The sequence below is a fragment of the Schizosaccharomyces pombe genome, assembly GCF_000002945.2.
Source record: "Schizosaccharomyces pombe strain 972h- genome assembly, chromosome: II".
NCBI lineage: Eukaryota > Fungi > Ascomycota > Schizosaccharomycetes > Schizosaccharomycetales > Schizosaccharomycetaceae > Schizosaccharomyces > Schizosaccharomyces pombe.
Genome location: NC_003423.3, coordinates 1,066,780 through 1,081,372, shown reverse-complemented (window position 1 = coordinate 1,081,372; position 14,593 = coordinate 1,066,780). Strand labels below are relative to the sequence as shown.

The 14,593-nt window shown below is 35.5% G+C and overlaps 7 protein-coding genes, 7 long non-coding RNA genes and 1 other non-coding gene across 15 annotated transcripts, besides 2 other annotated features; 9 read left to right on the top strand and 6 right to left on the bottom strand.

Annotated features, from left to right (window-relative positions):
- The first annotated feature begins 30 nt into the window (after window positions 1–30).
- On the top strand, window positions 31–1,432 carry SPOM_SPNCRNA.1409. The gene has a single exon (NR_150289.1). It is a non-coding gene; the product is annotated as a non-coding RNA (long non-coding RNA).
- SPOM_SPNCRNA.337 lies at window positions 928–1,281 on the bottom strand. The gene has a single exon (NR_150744.1). It is a non-coding gene; the product is annotated as a non-coding RNA (long non-coding RNA).
- A 414-nt stretch (window positions 1,433–1,846) lies between the features above and the next one.
- Window positions 1,847–2,184: an LONG TERMINAL REPEAT.
- On the bottom strand, window positions 1,927–5,263 carry yea4 (NST UDP-N-acetylglucosamine transporter). The gene has a single exon (NM_001021334.3). The coding sequence runs from the start codon at window positions 5,024–5,026 to the stop codon at window positions 4,076–4,078; it is 951 nt and encodes a 316-aa protein (NP_595426.1). The 5' UTR covers window positions 5,027–5,263; the 3' UTR covers window positions 1,927–4,075.
- Window positions 2,455–5,194, top strand: ipa1 (mRNA processing protein; the record flags this gene model as incomplete). Its single annotated transcript, NM_001021335.3, has 2 exons — window positions 2,455–2,925; window positions 3,407–5,194. 2 exons carry the CDS (start codon window positions 2,455–2,457, stop codon window positions 3,932–3,934), a joined length of 999 nt encoding a protein of 332 aa, NP_595427.1. The 3' UTR covers window positions 3,935–5,194.
- SPOM_SPNCRNA.498 lies at window positions 3,191–3,290 on the top strand. Its single transcript, NR_150876.1, has one exon. It is a non-coding gene; the product is annotated as a candidate snoRNA (small nucleolar RNA).
- A 156-nt stretch (window positions 5,264–5,419) lies between the features above and the next one.
- On the bottom strand, window positions 5,420–6,994 carry hse1 (ESCRT-0 subunit protein HSE1). Its single transcript, NM_001021333.3, has 4 exons — window positions 6,847–6,994; window positions 6,727–6,802; window positions 6,334–6,553; window positions 5,420–6,275 (listed from the first exon to the last, which is right to left on the bottom strand). The coding sequence occupies exons 1-4, from the start codon at window positions 6,972–6,974 to the stop codon at window positions 5,578–5,580; spliced, it is 1,122 nt and encodes a 373-aa protein (NP_595425.1). The 5' UTR covers window positions 6,975–6,994; the 3' UTR covers window positions 5,420–5,577.
- SPOM_SPNCRNA.5009 lies at window positions 5,884–6,100 on the top strand. The gene has a single exon (NR_194365.1). It is a non-coding gene; the product is annotated as a non-coding RNA (long non-coding RNA).
- Window positions 6,755–7,696, top strand: SPOM_SPNCRNA.5008. Its single transcript, NR_194364.1, has one exon. It is a non-coding gene; the product is annotated as a non-coding RNA (long non-coding RNA).
- Window positions 7,299–7,504: an LONG TERMINAL REPEAT.
- A 76-nt stretch (window positions 7,697–7,772) lies between the features above and the next one.
- On the top strand, window positions 7,773–11,185 carry trs8502 (TRAPP III complex subunit Trs8502). Its single transcript, NM_001356100.2, has 2 exons — window positions 7,773–9,988; window positions 10,029–11,185. Exon 1 carries the CDS (start codon window positions 7,946–7,948, stop codon window positions 9,800–9,802), a length of 1,857 nt encoding a protein of 618 aa, NP_001342768.1. The 5' UTR covers window positions 7,773–7,945; the 3' UTR covers window positions 9,803–9,988; window positions 10,029–11,185.
- Window positions 8,393–8,693, bottom strand: SPOM_SPNCRNA.5007. The gene has a single exon (NR_194363.1). It is a non-coding gene; the product is annotated as a non-coding RNA (long non-coding RNA).
- On the bottom strand, window positions 9,308–11,345 carry rhp18 (postreplication repair E3 ubiquitin-protein ligase). Its single transcript, NM_001021331.3, has one exon. The coding sequence runs from the start codon at window positions 11,113–11,115 to the stop codon at window positions 9,952–9,954; it is 1,164 nt and encodes a 387-aa protein (NP_595423.1). The 5' UTR covers window positions 11,116–11,345; the 3' UTR covers window positions 9,308–9,951.
- Window positions 11,337–12,412, top strand: spf31 (DNAJ protein Spf31). The gene is made up of 2 exons (NM_001021330.3): window positions 11,337–11,481; window positions 11,685–12,412. Exons 1-2 carry the CDS (start codon window positions 11,431–11,433, stop codon window positions 12,261–12,263), a joined length of 630 nt encoding a protein of 209 aa, NP_595422.1. The 5' UTR covers window positions 11,337–11,430; the 3' UTR covers window positions 12,264–12,412.
- Window positions 11,605–14,349, bottom strand: anp1 (mannan polymerase I complex subunit Anp1). The gene has a single exon (NM_001021328.4). The coding sequence runs from the start codon at window positions 14,279–14,281 to the stop codon at window positions 12,989–12,991; it is 1,293 nt and encodes a 430-aa protein (NP_595421.2). The 5' UTR covers window positions 14,282–14,349; the 3' UTR covers window positions 11,605–12,988.
- On the top strand, window positions 13,299–13,868 carry SPOM_SPNCRNA.5006. Its single transcript, NR_194362.1, has one exon. It is a non-coding gene; the product is annotated as a non-coding RNA (long non-coding RNA).
- Window positions 13,999–14,538, top strand: SPOM_SPNCRNA.5005. Its single transcript, NR_194361.1, has one exon. It is a non-coding gene; the product is annotated as a non-coding RNA (long non-coding RNA).
- Window positions 14,539–14,593: the final 55 nt, after the last annotated feature.

The window sequence follows — 14,593 nt, the reverse complement described above, 5'->3', positions numbered from 1 at the left end:
AAGAAAAGTGTGTTGTTCTTATGTTCTTGTAGCTGGTGTGTTGTTGTCAAAGGAAAATACGAGAACAAAATTTCCCTTAAATCGTAATTGTTGTGCTGAGTAAGAAAATCGTAAAAATTTCGCTCAAAATATATAAAATGATCAAAAGAAAAGAAATAATCACACAGAGATTCAAACTGCGAGTATAGAAAATCGAGTTAAAATCAAGAGATGAGAAATTTCCTTTCCTTTTATTTCTTTCCCCTTTGAAACAATAGGAAAATAAAGGATTGAATTTGTACAGTAAATAAGACTAAATAAATAAAAATGCAAATGCCAAACGATATCGCGAAAGCCGGGAAACAGAGAAAAACGTAAAAAAAAATTGAATAAAAATGCACTTCGGCAGTTAAATTTTTTTGTTTTAATTTGTTTAGGCGATCAATTTCTATTGTTTGCCTCTTTACAATTCACAAAGAAGGAGGCGGACCCTACAGGTTATTAAGGAAACGAAAATTTCTCTGTTTGCAGCCACCCAGCGAAATTTATGGAAAAAAGAAAACAGTAGAAAACTACTGATAGCGAATCTTTCGTAAAGAAGGTTGCAAACACTCTAGTATGCACGGAAGAGAAGAAAAAAAGAGAATACTAAAGAATGTATATGTTTTTTATGGATGAATGAAAAGAAAAACAATTTAAATACTGAGAAGTCAACAGAAAGATGTTTGTAAATAGTTGCAAAGGGATTTTAGTAATATTATGATTTTATTCACATTTCCATTTAACCTTAATTTTTCCCCGTAAGTAATCGAATCCTGTTGAAGATAAAAACAATTGTATAGTATAATATTGGATCAAACGGAAAGCTAGCACCACGTTTTTTACATAAGATAATGAAGATAATGAAATATTTAGTAGAAGGTAGTTTATCTATTTGTTTACATTCTTCTACATTCTACAGTACGTTGAAAAGAAACGAGATTCATAAACATCAGTCTTAGTTGACGTTTCTAATGTTTCTTCAATTCTATTTCCTAACACTACGACGCACTTGTGAAAAAAATAATTTGTATTTACATGAAAGGGACAAAGTCTTGAAAGTAGCAAAATCTCTATATTATTATTTTATTACCATAGGAAGTATGCTTATTATTTTGTGGGGGTCACGTACCTTGTGGGATTCAGCATACAATCTTTCTAGCATTATTCTTTGAACATATTGCTCCATCCCCGGTTTCCATGGAAAGTTATAGAAAGTTCCATGTGGGGGCATACACAGGTGGGATTAAAAGTCCATAATCGATTTTCCCACATGGTATTGAAAAAGCTCCAAGTGGGGGACTGACCTGAAATCTAACCATGTGGAGGTAAAGGAGTAAACAAAAGGCTAAAAGTAAATGAGAATGTGAAGTGAATTCAAAAGTAAATAATTGACTAAAATTAAAAAGAAAGAAATTAATGCATTTTGTGTAGGATAGATGGTTAATAAGTGTTTTATTCTACTGTCATAATAAACTTGTTTAATTTTCACTGCACAATTTTTTTTTTTTATTACACAAGAAAAAAATAACGAGATTGCAATTGATTTGTATTTTCTAAATATTTCATTAATTTTTTTCTTACTATTACATTCTTCAATATCAATGAATCGTTTACATTTTGTGTTTAAAAAACATTAACGAATAAATAAATAATATATGTTTCTTTTATGGGGTCAACTCAAGTTGGCTAAGCTTTTTTCTTCCCTTATTTACCTTTAAATCCTGTTTATATGCAACACAACAATTATTTATAATAATTATTTCCTCAAAAACACCTTCATAAATGACACAAACCTCTTTTATTATTTACTACACTTCTCATTCAGTATCAGCTACGCAGTTTGGTATCTATTTAACGATACACAGAACTGTGGTGAGTTTACTTGCGACCTACAATGTAGCGGTATGCGGTATGTTAACTAATAACGTATATTTATTGTTATAAGAAGTCTCTTAGTATCGGTCACCGATATAGCTCATAACTGAACTGAGGAACGAGGTTCAGCAGTAGCTCTATTTATAGTATTCAGATAATATAGATCTTAATAAATTATCATTAAGATCAATCTCAATGTCGTATCATACATAGTATGATATATAATTAGAACATGTGCCATATAGTAATACGCAACACAGTGTATCATAGAGTAGTGTATTGCTGGCATTCAGTAAACAATACGGTTCTAGTTTAAACTACGCTGGATGATATTACACTGCTTTGCAACGCTTTCTGATGGAATAGCGAGAGTAACTTTCAAACCTCTCAATTTTTGTATATAGTCATGTATCGTAACATAATGATACGTTAGTGCTTCGCTATAATTAACTTTTTTGGCACTAGTTCTCGTTATATCATTCGTCTCAATTTCTCTTCACCTTTGCTCTTTGCTTCTTCTTCGATCAATAAGCAGCGAATCATCTATACAGACTTTGCATGCTTGCTGAATATCTCGTTCATGTAGGTAGGGTAAATGTCTTTTTGGATCCAGAAACAAAAGACATCCCAAAATGCGTCGCTGACTTAAAATTCCCTTTACCCTTAACGCTTTCTAGGTCGACTCCAATTAATCCTATTATACGCTCGGATACTATTCAATTGGTAATTTCGTGTCCTCCAGTTACATATAGCGATGAAATACAGGTTCCTTGGAAGGCTATTGATTTAAATAAAGATGATGCTGTCAAAAGTACCATTAAATGTAAACAATGTCAATCTTTCTTAACAAGCATCTCTTCTTGGAAAGATCTACCATCTGCAAATTGGATGGAAATGCTAGATTGCTGGTCCTGTCATACAGATTATCCTACGGTCCTTTCCAAAAGAGGGGGTCCTTCAATGTTTCAACCTACTGATGACTGTGCTTATTTGGGTACGTCTTATGTCCTCATTCGACTACAATCCTTGGTAAGTATTTTATTTTTTTTTCTTTCCCAAATTTTCTATTCGTTCCTCTTTATTGGCTGTAATGTTCATCCATTACAGTGAGTAAGAATTTTGAATTATCCATTCTACTGCATCGTCTTCATAAATAGCCCTTTCATATAGCTGGGTGTTCTTTTTCTTTTTTTCTTTTTTTTTTTTTTTTTTAATGGGCTTAAAAGAAACCCATGGTTTCGTTTCTTCCTTCCAAACCATGGTGATACATAAGCCCTATAATAATGCAATTTTGTATTTCCATCTGTACCCCTTGTTCCAAAAGAGGGTAATTTGGATACTTTAAATAAATGCAACCTATTTCCAGGTCGCTCATTGCAGAGTCTTGGCATGATGCGGTTAAATAAGTTGTACATGATTGAACAGGAATAAAAGAAGAAGATTCACTTTCTCCTTAGATTAATCACCTTGTTATTTTTCTACAAAAGAGTTTTGACTAACAAGATTTTAGGAGGGAAAGGTTGCTTATGGACCTAACTTCAAACTTCATTGCTCCTTTTGTAACGCAGAACTTGGACTCCCAAACAATAAAGATTCGAGTAACGGCGTACGACTTGACAAGTCTAGTATATGTATTGACGATCAAAAAATTCATCCTTCCTTTATAGTTGCTTCGGAAATACTAACTTTGCGTGACATGTATGCCACTCACAAATTTGTCATTGTAGACGGCGAGCGAAGTATATGGACTTGGTGTTTCGTACCACACTTACCAATTTCTTTTCAAAAAAGTCCGTTTTCAAGCATTGAGTTTGCAAACAGTCCAATCTCTACCATAAAATTACTTTATCAACTAGAAGTTCCTCCCGATTTTACTAAAAGCTCCGAGGATTGGATGGACATACCCGTTTCAAGTCACGCCTTTGACGAAATTTCTCATGTTTTGGAAAAAGGAAATCTTTCTTTTCCGGTCTCTGCTCAAAAATTTGGTCCTTGGAAAGTCGGTTTACTGCCGAAATTTCATAAACAAATGATCTAATGTGTCATGTATCCTTTTAAATTTTTAATTGGCAATTATTTCAAAAAGTTAAATACTTTTTAATGTATCCTTTTTGAAAGAGAAATGAACCGTCTATTTTTTTGATATCTAGTTGTTATGCACATAGTATGTATATGTAAATTAATCATTTTTTTTCAATCCATTTGTTTTTGGTTTTGACCGAGCAGAAGCATATACTGCGCTGGATCCAAACACCAACAAAGCCCCAAATTTTACGGCAGGTCCCATTTCGTTTTCAAAGAGAATGAGGCTAAGACATAAACTCACAAATTTTCTGACGTTCAAAACAACACTGACTGTTAGAGCTGATGTTTCTGCCCCTAGCGCGTTTACTCCACGTACACAGAAGTACTGAGCCAACGTATTGAAGCACAAGTACCATACTCCGGAAGGTAAATTTAAAAACCCTTTCGTGTGGATTGCAAATAAATCATTCCACTGACTTCTTATGGGCCTTAAAAGGAACAAAAAGAAAGGAAGGGAAAGAGCATGAGTGTAAAATAAACTTTCACGCCAATCTGAGCCATATATTCTGTAGGTATTCTCCAATACCAATCCCATGATGGCACCAAGTATTTGAGTTATCACCAGAATAGTAAATCCAATGCCAAATCGAGTCATTGATTCTACATGCAAATGTAAGTCCTTCGCATTCCCCAACGTTGCTATTATGACACCAATAGTAAGTATGAAGACACTTCCAATTTGAAGACTTGAGTATCTTTTACCAGCTAAGATTCTGCCAACCGCCATTGTTGTTAAAGGTCCACTACTTCTTAAAATAATATGTACTGGTACTGAAATATCAAACCCCAAGGCCACATTATTCAAAACATTAATAGCAAAGAACATTACTACAACCACAAACCATCGTTTACGCGGCACCTTTGGATGTTTCAATGACTGAACGTCGTTTAGCAAAAAGTATATCAAGCCTTCAATAGTAATCAGTATAAATTGCGAGAACGTAATCAGAATACCACTGCTTGGGAATTCTCGCACGAGTGCTTCAAGCGCATATGCGTTTGAACAGCAACCTCCAAATATGAAAGACAATGCAGATGCTATCATTCTAATGCTTCCTTTGGATAATTATAGTATTTGTGAACCAATGTCAGCTTCTTGGTAATCCTAAAGTTATGGAAAATAAAAGAATCGACTGCTATATTGTAGTATACCAAAATGAACAAAAGGCTTCAACAAATAATGTCTGTTAAAATAAAAGAATGTGTAAAAAAGAATCAGTTAATTCTTATGTAACAAATATGTAAATTGAGGTCGAATTTGGCTTAAGGGAAGTGTAGAGGTGAAGACAATTAGACAATCGCGGGCTTTGCTTTCGCGCGTTTTGGTATTTATTATATTCATACATATTTTTTAGAACGCAATTTTGTAAAAAGGTTTATTCTAGTTATATTTTTATTTTTAAAATAGGATCGATGAGATTCGTTTACACCTTTGTTAAAACTAACAGTCGTGTAACCTTTAATTGAGAAAGTAAATTAAAATAAAAAAAATTGTTTTATTAAAAATATCTCAATAATTATAACCATTAAATAAAAGCATAATAACTAAGCACTTGCTTGCAAAAACATTAACTTGCAAAAAGCTGATGATTAGCTTTAAAAATTCCTCATCTCAGACATTGACTGTTCGTAAAGTTTTTCATAATCACGGCGAGCAACTAAAAGCCTTTCATTCAGATCCATGAGTTCTTCTTTCTGAGATGCGTATTTTTCAATTAATCTTACAAGCTTTGGACGCAGGGCAATCATCGCGTGATATTTTCCTTGAAGAGCATCATCATCGGCAGCATCAGGAGAGGTAGTCGATAAGGTATCAAGTAGTTCATCTATTTGAGGAAGCGCGTCAAAAACTTGCTGCTCCATATGTGCAGATTGACGTTGCTGCTCAATGGTAGGCTCAACGACTCGTTGCACATAATTGACGGGAAAGATTCCAACAGCATTTTTGCAAGAACCTTTCCACCAATCTTTATACACGCTTTCCAGGACTAATATAATATCTCCCTTTTTAAATGAAAGTTCGCCCTGCTCGGTTGCCGCGAAATCATAAAGCGCTCGAACGCGAGAAACTGTCGAAGCAGGAGAAGTAGCTAAGTTTGATTCCTGCCGTTGGTTCGTTTTCTGCAGCGGTTCATCTTTAGTGGATTGGGGGTTTTCCACTTTATTCGATTGCGCGGTCGATTCCGAAAGTGATAATGCTAAAGCATATTGAAGCTCCTCTTCTTCTCTTTTGAGTTCTAATTCATTCATCGCTTCTTTTTCTGGCTTTTTAGGAGCTCGTAAATCAACGATATCTAAGAGGTTAGATCATATTATCTTTAACTTGTCCATTCAAACGTGCATGAAACTTACCTAGCTTTCTAATTTTTTCACAAATATCTTGCATAAGACTCATGTTGGGATCTTTTTTCATTATTTCAGCCCATTCGTTGACAAGAACTGCGATTCTACTACGCACTCGGTTATGAGTTGTAGAGTCACTAGCTATTTTCAAAAGAGAATCCGTGAATGTTCTAGAGGAGATCTCTCGTACAATGGAAGTCTTACAATTTTTCACAATGGCATCAGTAAGCTAAAACAAACGTTAGATAAAGTAAATTTGCGCAATTCATTTTAAAATAGAGTGTATTGATATAAGGAACAATAAACAATTTGTAAAGCACAGACAATAGTATTCTCAGTGGTTCCAGATTGAATAATCATAAATTGATTGCTTCCTCCTCCTCAAAAGTGGTACAAACATACCGTCAAAGCCAACAATTGAATATTAGCATTCGCTGTATCCAGCCTTTTATTTAAAAATTTAATCGAGTTCCGACCACTACCAACCAGTTAGTGAAACGACTCTGATTACGATTAACTTACACATCTCCAGAAGTGCTAGATAGTTGATCGCACGCATCCATTATAACGTCCCATTTCTCTTTAGTATTCTTTTCATCAGTGGCTTGTAAAATAAGGGTCTCAATAGAGTTGGGTTTTCCTCGAAACATATTGGTGAAGAAGAGATGGCGGCGACCACTATGCTTATCCAAGACATATATATAACCTTGTAATAAATCGAGAAATTTTAGATCAATCAAATTGCTACTTGTTCTGTTAAAGGTGAATTTAATAAATTTCTATTTAGATAAATTCAAAAGCATGGTAAAGTGGTTGGTTTATATAGTCAACATTCATGGGTGCTTCTAAAAAAGAACTTGTAGCCGATTTATTATTCTTGGTTCAAAAATACGAGTCAATTTTTAAATATTCAGTAATATTTATACTTTTTGGGTTAAGCTTGGGTTCCTTTTAGAATAAAAAGACAGTTTCACTACCGAGTTGTATTTTCATGCTCAAGCAAACTGTATATTTAAAATACTGCAATACTCTAATCGGTCAAGTGTTTAGATTTTCTAACGAATGATGATGAATATAAAACTATGAAGCAACATTAAACCCTTGTCCTCATATATCAATTTGAGAATTCATTTATATATCTATTAAAACTAGTGTATTATAGTCGCAGCTTGCTGTTACTATATTTATTTCATTATTTTAAATAATATGTAAGCTCACCAAAAAGCATTACATTTCATTTAGCATTGGTTAGCATTCAAGGCTCAAACTAGGTGAATTCAATGTACGATATTTGTCGTCTAGATGATCGGTACAGTCCTTTTACATAGCTCTCTAATATACGAACAAAATACTCATAATTTGATTAATTAGACTTTTATTAAATGAAATCGTTTTTTTCTTTTTATATTCAATTAATTATGTAGTGACCTAGTCTGCTGTCAAATCTCGTACATCCTCTCCATATACCCTTGAGGTAGTTAACTTCTAGTCTAAAAAATTTGTTGATAAAGGTGCATTGCATGTATTCTTCACTACATCAGCTTTGTAATAAAGTCATTTAAGTGTCGGATTTCGAGTTTTTAATTGAAAAAGCTTGAATTTGACATTTACTCAGCAAAATATGGAAAGCAACCTTTCCGCCAAAGGTATTTTTCAACATGCAAGTGCTAATGCATCAGGGGAATTGTTTCAAGAGCCCGTAACAGAAGATCTTGAAAAGGTAATGCAGTCGAAAGGACTGTATTCGATGGAGGAGTTGTGTTCCATCATCCAAGAAGCATATGCTCCGCGAGTTTCGGTCCTATGTTCCCGAGATGCTGACGAGTTTGCCATGAGGAAGGGATATCCTAAGGGGTTTTGGGAATTGTTGTATCCTTTTGGAGACCGTATTCGTGGAAAGGTAAACCGTAGAGGAATGAATGGAGAAATGCTGACGTTGGAAAATTTAAATTTACATTTTGTCCCAATTGATGCTTTAGAAAGCCACTTAAGTGAAGCATCTTTTCCTTCACTTCGCTCGGTTTTATGTGAGCGATATCCAGGTCTTGTTTCACCTGAACCCCCTTCAGATTATTCCTTTGGCGTTCATTATAAAAACGTTGAACGATGGGCTTGGACATTGGCTCATGAAGGGAATTACCAAATGCCACTTCCTGTCTATGTGCGACAGTTACTAACTGGGATACCTATTACTCCTTTTGAAACTTTTTCTCATCCCGTTGCTCACCTTGTCGTAGTAACTTCGCATAATCCTAGTCCTTTTGAATCTCTCAGATCTTTGATTAATTCGATTCCCTACCTTTCCCTTCCTGCTTTCGTTTTCAATGATATAAACTACCTTTTCGTATATGTTCATGATGAAGATCAACATGATTTGGAGCTTTCAATGGCTATATTTGATACGATGAAGCAGACATTTGGAGATTGTGGATACTTTCTTCGCCTTCATTCACAAAAGGCTACCTTAGATTATGAACATACCGTTCCTTTTCCAACATCCTCTTGGTTGTCTGCTGAAGAACGTTTACACCTTTTATCTAATACGGATACTGAAATACGATTACTCTTTGAATCCGACAATGAATCACTGCGACGGTTATCTTCGCACATTGCGTTCAACGGAATTGTCTCTTATTTGGACAAATGCGTAAGAGCATGGGATGATCAATATGCTTCTCCGAGACGAGGGATTACCGGTAAGCTGTTATTTGCATCCAGAAAATATTTATCTAGTTCGAATGCTTCTACCAATTCTAACTATTTCCCCTCATCTAATGCCTATCGTCCATTTTCACCAGAGGCATATCTTAGGAAACTTGCCGACTATTCCTTCATGCTACGAGATTATTCTCATGCAAATCAGATTTATGAAATTGCATCAAGACAGTATGAAAATGATGGTGCTTGCTTATATTCTGCTGCCTCTCTAGAAATGATTGTAATAACTGAACATATTTTACACCTAAAAATGCCATATATGAGTTTGACGAACACATTGAGAATAAACGAGTATATGCAATCTGCTATGTTAAATTATTTGAATAAATCCTTCAATTCCTATTATCATGCTGCGCGCTGTTTCCTTCTCCTGGGACAATTCCTTAGTTGTTTACCAGCTCCAAAAGTGGACGATGCTGCTAACTGGAATGCAGGTTTGCTTTATTCTAAGAGATTGGGTCCTGTAGGAAGAGCAATGATCTTTCAACAAACTCACACTCTCTTTAAATCCCTTTCTTATTTAAAAACTGAATCTACGGACCCGTTCTCTAATAAGCGAACTCGTAAAGCCGCACTTTGGTGTGTATTAACTGCCGATGCTTGGTTGAGATGTCGCATTCCCTTTCGTGCCAAGCCTTTTGTAGAGGAAGCAAAATTGTTTTATGGAAAAATCGATTGGAAGGATTTGAAGGAGTGTGTTGCAGCACTTGACGAAGTCGAAGTCTCCAAACAACCTGCTTCTAATATTCCTTCTAGCTAGAAATGCCCCACTTTCAAAATGTATATTATTTTATTTACCAAATATCAAAATTTCTACAGGTTATTAATGTGATTATATATAGCGAAATAAACTAATAAGTTAATCTGATAATGAAAATTCGTTAAAACGAATCCAACGAAAATTAATGATTAGGACTGTGGTCCATCGGATCCCGTTTGTGAATTGGTAAGGTCAATAGTAAGAGGGGGACTAACTGAAGTGGCAGGAAAACCGTTAGATGTAGAAGGTTCGGTGGAAGATTCAACAGCAGTGTTCCTCAATGAATCATTTTTGTTAGTTGTTGATTGTTTTGCACGGTTGATGAGATCAGCAAAATCCTCAGCGTATGCCTTCTCCCAATCGCCCCCTCCTAGTTTTTCTTTTTCTACTCCAATTGATTTCGACTGAACGCGCTCCCAATCTATAAGTTGGCGAATTAAATTTCTTTTTGAAACAGGTTGTTTCTGGTCTAAATTAGAATTGTAAAGGGTAACCCATTTAGCATGTCGACGTTGTAATAGTTGTTTATGTCCATCGGTTGGAAGCCCCATCTCTGATAATTTGGAACGAATTTTTGATTCGGAAAGGAGTGCATAAGTTAGTTTGGGAAGCCGCACTCGATCTTTCAAGGGTAGTTCATCTGCAGAGTTAAACGACCTTAACCTGCGCTTCGTGATAGAATCATCATCTGTTTTGAATGATAGTAATGAATTAGATTTACTATTATCCTTATTTTTATAAGGTGAGGAAGAGGAAGACGGGGAAGAAGGTGAGTTAAGACAAGAATCCAAGTGTTGATTAATTTGATTATGAGGAACTAAATTTGAACATGCAGGGCAGTGAACTAAATCCTCACGTTTCCTCTTTTTAGAATCCCTAGATGTCTTTTTAGCTATAGAAGCAGGAGATGAATTTGAAGCCAAGTCGTCTTCCCATTCCTCATCGCCAGAAGCTGAATCCTGTGCGATAACTGTTTCAGGAGCTTGAAGTACTGGCTTTGGCACATTTTCTACTTTTAAGAATTCAAACAATGTTGGCCTGATCACTTTAAAGGACTCTAAAATCTCTTCTAATATAGTGTTTTTTCTTAAGCGGCTTTCTTGCTCAGGAGCACGACAAGCAGGGCACATAGGATGTTCTCTCAGATAATCGCGTATACAAAACGAACAAAAGGTGTGTGAGCAAGAAGTAATTAAGGGGGCGCGAAAGTATTCATGACAAATCAGACATCGTAAAGAAGAATCCAAGCCCTTCAACGATGGTATTTTCGTTTGGTTCCAATCAGATGGATCTGTAGCATCTAGTTCATTCATCTTATTTTAAATTGCAAACCCATTAATAGTTAATATGCACTAATATTCAAACTTAATTAGGGATTCGTAAGAGCACTCTCGGACGGTAAATTTTTAAACCTTAGACACATCGATATGTAAATGAATATGTATATTCATATACATTATTACATTTAAAGAACAAATGTAAAGAACCTGTTTCTAAACGTACTTACAGATTCTTACCCTCGATACCAGAAGTTGGCGAATGCAAAACCTAACTCACCACCAAATTTATCTATAAAGGATTTTTGAAATTTGCACTCTTGTAATTTCAATTTTGGGGCTCGGTCAGAAATGGCAGACGTTGCAAAGTTTTTAGATCGAGTTGAAGGAAGTTTAAACAGAGTAAGTTTTAGCATTTTATTGACATTGCATGTGAAGATTTCTAGATGTACCTTAGTAGGTTGATTCGATTTATCTTATTCTCAGAATTTTTTTTTTTTTTGTTTATACAGATTATATACTACAATGAAACAATAGAATAACTTTGCCTATGCGTATATTACTTGCTAATCAAACAAAGTCGATGAATTCTAACCTTTACTTAGGGACGTGAGATTGACAGAATATTGTCTTCCTTTAAATTAAATGCATATGATGTTCTTGATATTTTGCCAGGAATGAGTGTTGATGATATTCGAAATTTGTACAGGAAAAAATCATTAATGATTCATCCAGACAAAAATCGCGATAACCCAAAAGCTGCAGACGCATTCGACATTTTAAAAAAGGCGGAGTCTGATCTAGTTAATGATAAGATTCGGGAATCTCTTGATTCGGCTTACACAGCTGCAAGGAACCAACTATTGAAAGAAAAAAAATTGTCTCCAAATTCGGAAGACGTCCATTCAGACCAGTTTTTATTTGATTTAAAAGTACGTTGGCGTGAAATCCTTATTGCAGATGAAGTTGCAAGAAGACGAGCACGGCAGCTCGATTTAGCAAACCAGCAAAGAGAACAAGCGCGTCAAGATGAAATTGCAAGAGAACGAAAGCGTCGTGTAGAATCAGAAAAGGTTTGGGAAGAGACAAGAGATAATCGTGTGGGAAATTGGCAGGATTTCCTTCACAAAACGAAGAAAAATAACTTAAAAAAGAAGAATAAAAAACCAAGGGTTCTTGGATAAAAGACGAAGTTACGCGTTTTATTGTACATTAAAGCTTCGACGACTTAACCTCTTTTAGTATTTGTACATGACCTATGCGATTGAAATGATTTAATATGAAGTTTTCAACAATTTATAAATTGAAATTTCTTTTCATGCTACGTGAGCAGATTACCATTAAGTAAACTAATCAACAAATTCTACTGAAATTTGCTTTTCGACAGTGATATGTATCAGTATCGTAATAGAATTAATATGAATGCCGTTTAACCATGGTAACTGCTTTGTATATTTACAGCGTTCTATGGCATATATTCCTAATGGGTGCATGTAAAGAAAGAGAATGATTGCCCTACCCACTGTCGAATAAACAACAAACTAAAGATGTTTGTATGTACAAGGCTTTTTGGAGGAAAAAGTCCTTAAAGAGAGAATAAGACCAAGAGCTTCCTTTTTTTCCTGGCATAGCATTAAAGCGCACCAACTGAAGAAACAAGCATCATCCTAACGTGCATCCCATTATGAGTTCGTATACCAAGTTAAAAAAAAGAGGGCAGAATAACACTAAAATTACTAATTATGTCTTGATCATATGTTTAAAAGAGATAAAAAGAAATAAGAATAAAGAAAAAACGCGACCATCATTATATATGTAAGTGAAAAGGGGCAGCGATTTAAATAAAGAAGAGAGAGGACTGTAAAACATGGTTACTGTGCTCAGGAATTTTTTTACAAAGTAAGGGAGCTTAATCAACATGATCGTCTGCATGTGCCAAAGGACCTTCTTCAGCACCCTGATCATCTGGTTGCGTGAATCCAGCAGTCTGATACTTTTTAGCCTCTTCAAGCTCTGCGGCCTCCCTTTCTTTCCTTTCGCGTTCCATTTCAGCCATAATACGCTTATCATCATCGCTAGGTTCATAAATATGCCAAATAACATAGTGAGGAAGTCCGTAAACGGAAAACCCCATCCGCTTAGCCATTTTTCCAAATCCTTCGGTTTCAGCATGCTTTTCAAATGAAAATGCGGGAAACTCGCAACCTTCTAGGTGTACTTTAGCTTTAGACATAATAGATACACCACCAATACCATCCAGTGGCATTTCAACAGATGGGTCACCATTAGGATCACGAAGGTAAGCCAAATGAGGGCGCCAGGTAGCATACTCTGCGTATCCTTCTACAATAACGTCGTCTTCGCCCAAAGTATCTGCAAGCTGAAGAGCAGTCTCAGATTCAGCCCATGAATTTAAATCATATGGTTGCTCATTGCCCAACCAATCTGGTAAGGGTCTATAAACGTTAGGAACAATAATGTCTTTATCATGGCGCATAAGATCCTCCAAAATAGTGTTTGGAGCAGTCTCCACGTCAACATCTCTCCAGTAAACCCAAGAATGGTAAGGCTGTATAGCGGCTGACAAAAGCCAATTACGAGCACGAGCCATTAATTTCCTTCGGGGACCTTGTGCCGCAAATCCATGACGGTCACTGAATTCTTGACCGAAAATAGCACCGAAGTCCTTTAGCATGATAAGGACATTGTTAAAATGCTTAGATTCGTCCTCGTCATTTTGAATAGCGTCTAAATGTTGCTTCAAAACCTCGAGAGTATTATCATCAGTGTCTGAAATTAGAAAGGCAAGGTCTATAAGTTCGTGAGGATAAGTCAGGTTATTCATGTGACCAAAAAACATATTAAGATGTTCTGCAGCATTTCGAAGTGGAGCACAAATCAACACCTTTTCTTTCGGTGAATAATCTCCAGTAAATTTAGCGTTCATTACTTTTCGCAAGTCATATTCTTGCACATCAGAATTAGGAGCGTTCGCGGTAGAAGAAAAACTGGGAAATTCACCAAAAGAAGAGAAGAATGAACGATGGAAGAATAAAAATAAGACCAGTGTTAAAGCAATTATCCCAACAGTTCGAATGGTTTTCTGTCGGAATATGGGATTTCCGCTGGATTTAGGCTGGAATCGATTCGGCGTAATACTAAAAGGGCCACCATCTCTTCCAAAGTCTCTATTTGCTTTCATTGTGGAAGAGATTAACAATAAATAGCTTTATAAAGCAGTAGTGGCTACTTTACCAAAGGTACGGGGTTGGTTTAGTTTAAAGTGGTTGGTAGTATATAAATATAACGAACGCGAAGGCTAAGCAAAAATACCAAAATCAAGAATTTTAGAAAAAATTGGAGACTGTGAATTTAAAGAATTAATTTAAGCTTATTAATACTTAAACAGTACTGTTTTTACCAATGCACGAAAAATAAAAAAGGCACGTGCCAGGTTTTTAAGCAAGCCGCGTTCCAATGTCTATCTTCTAAAAAAAAGTAAAAGCAGGAACAT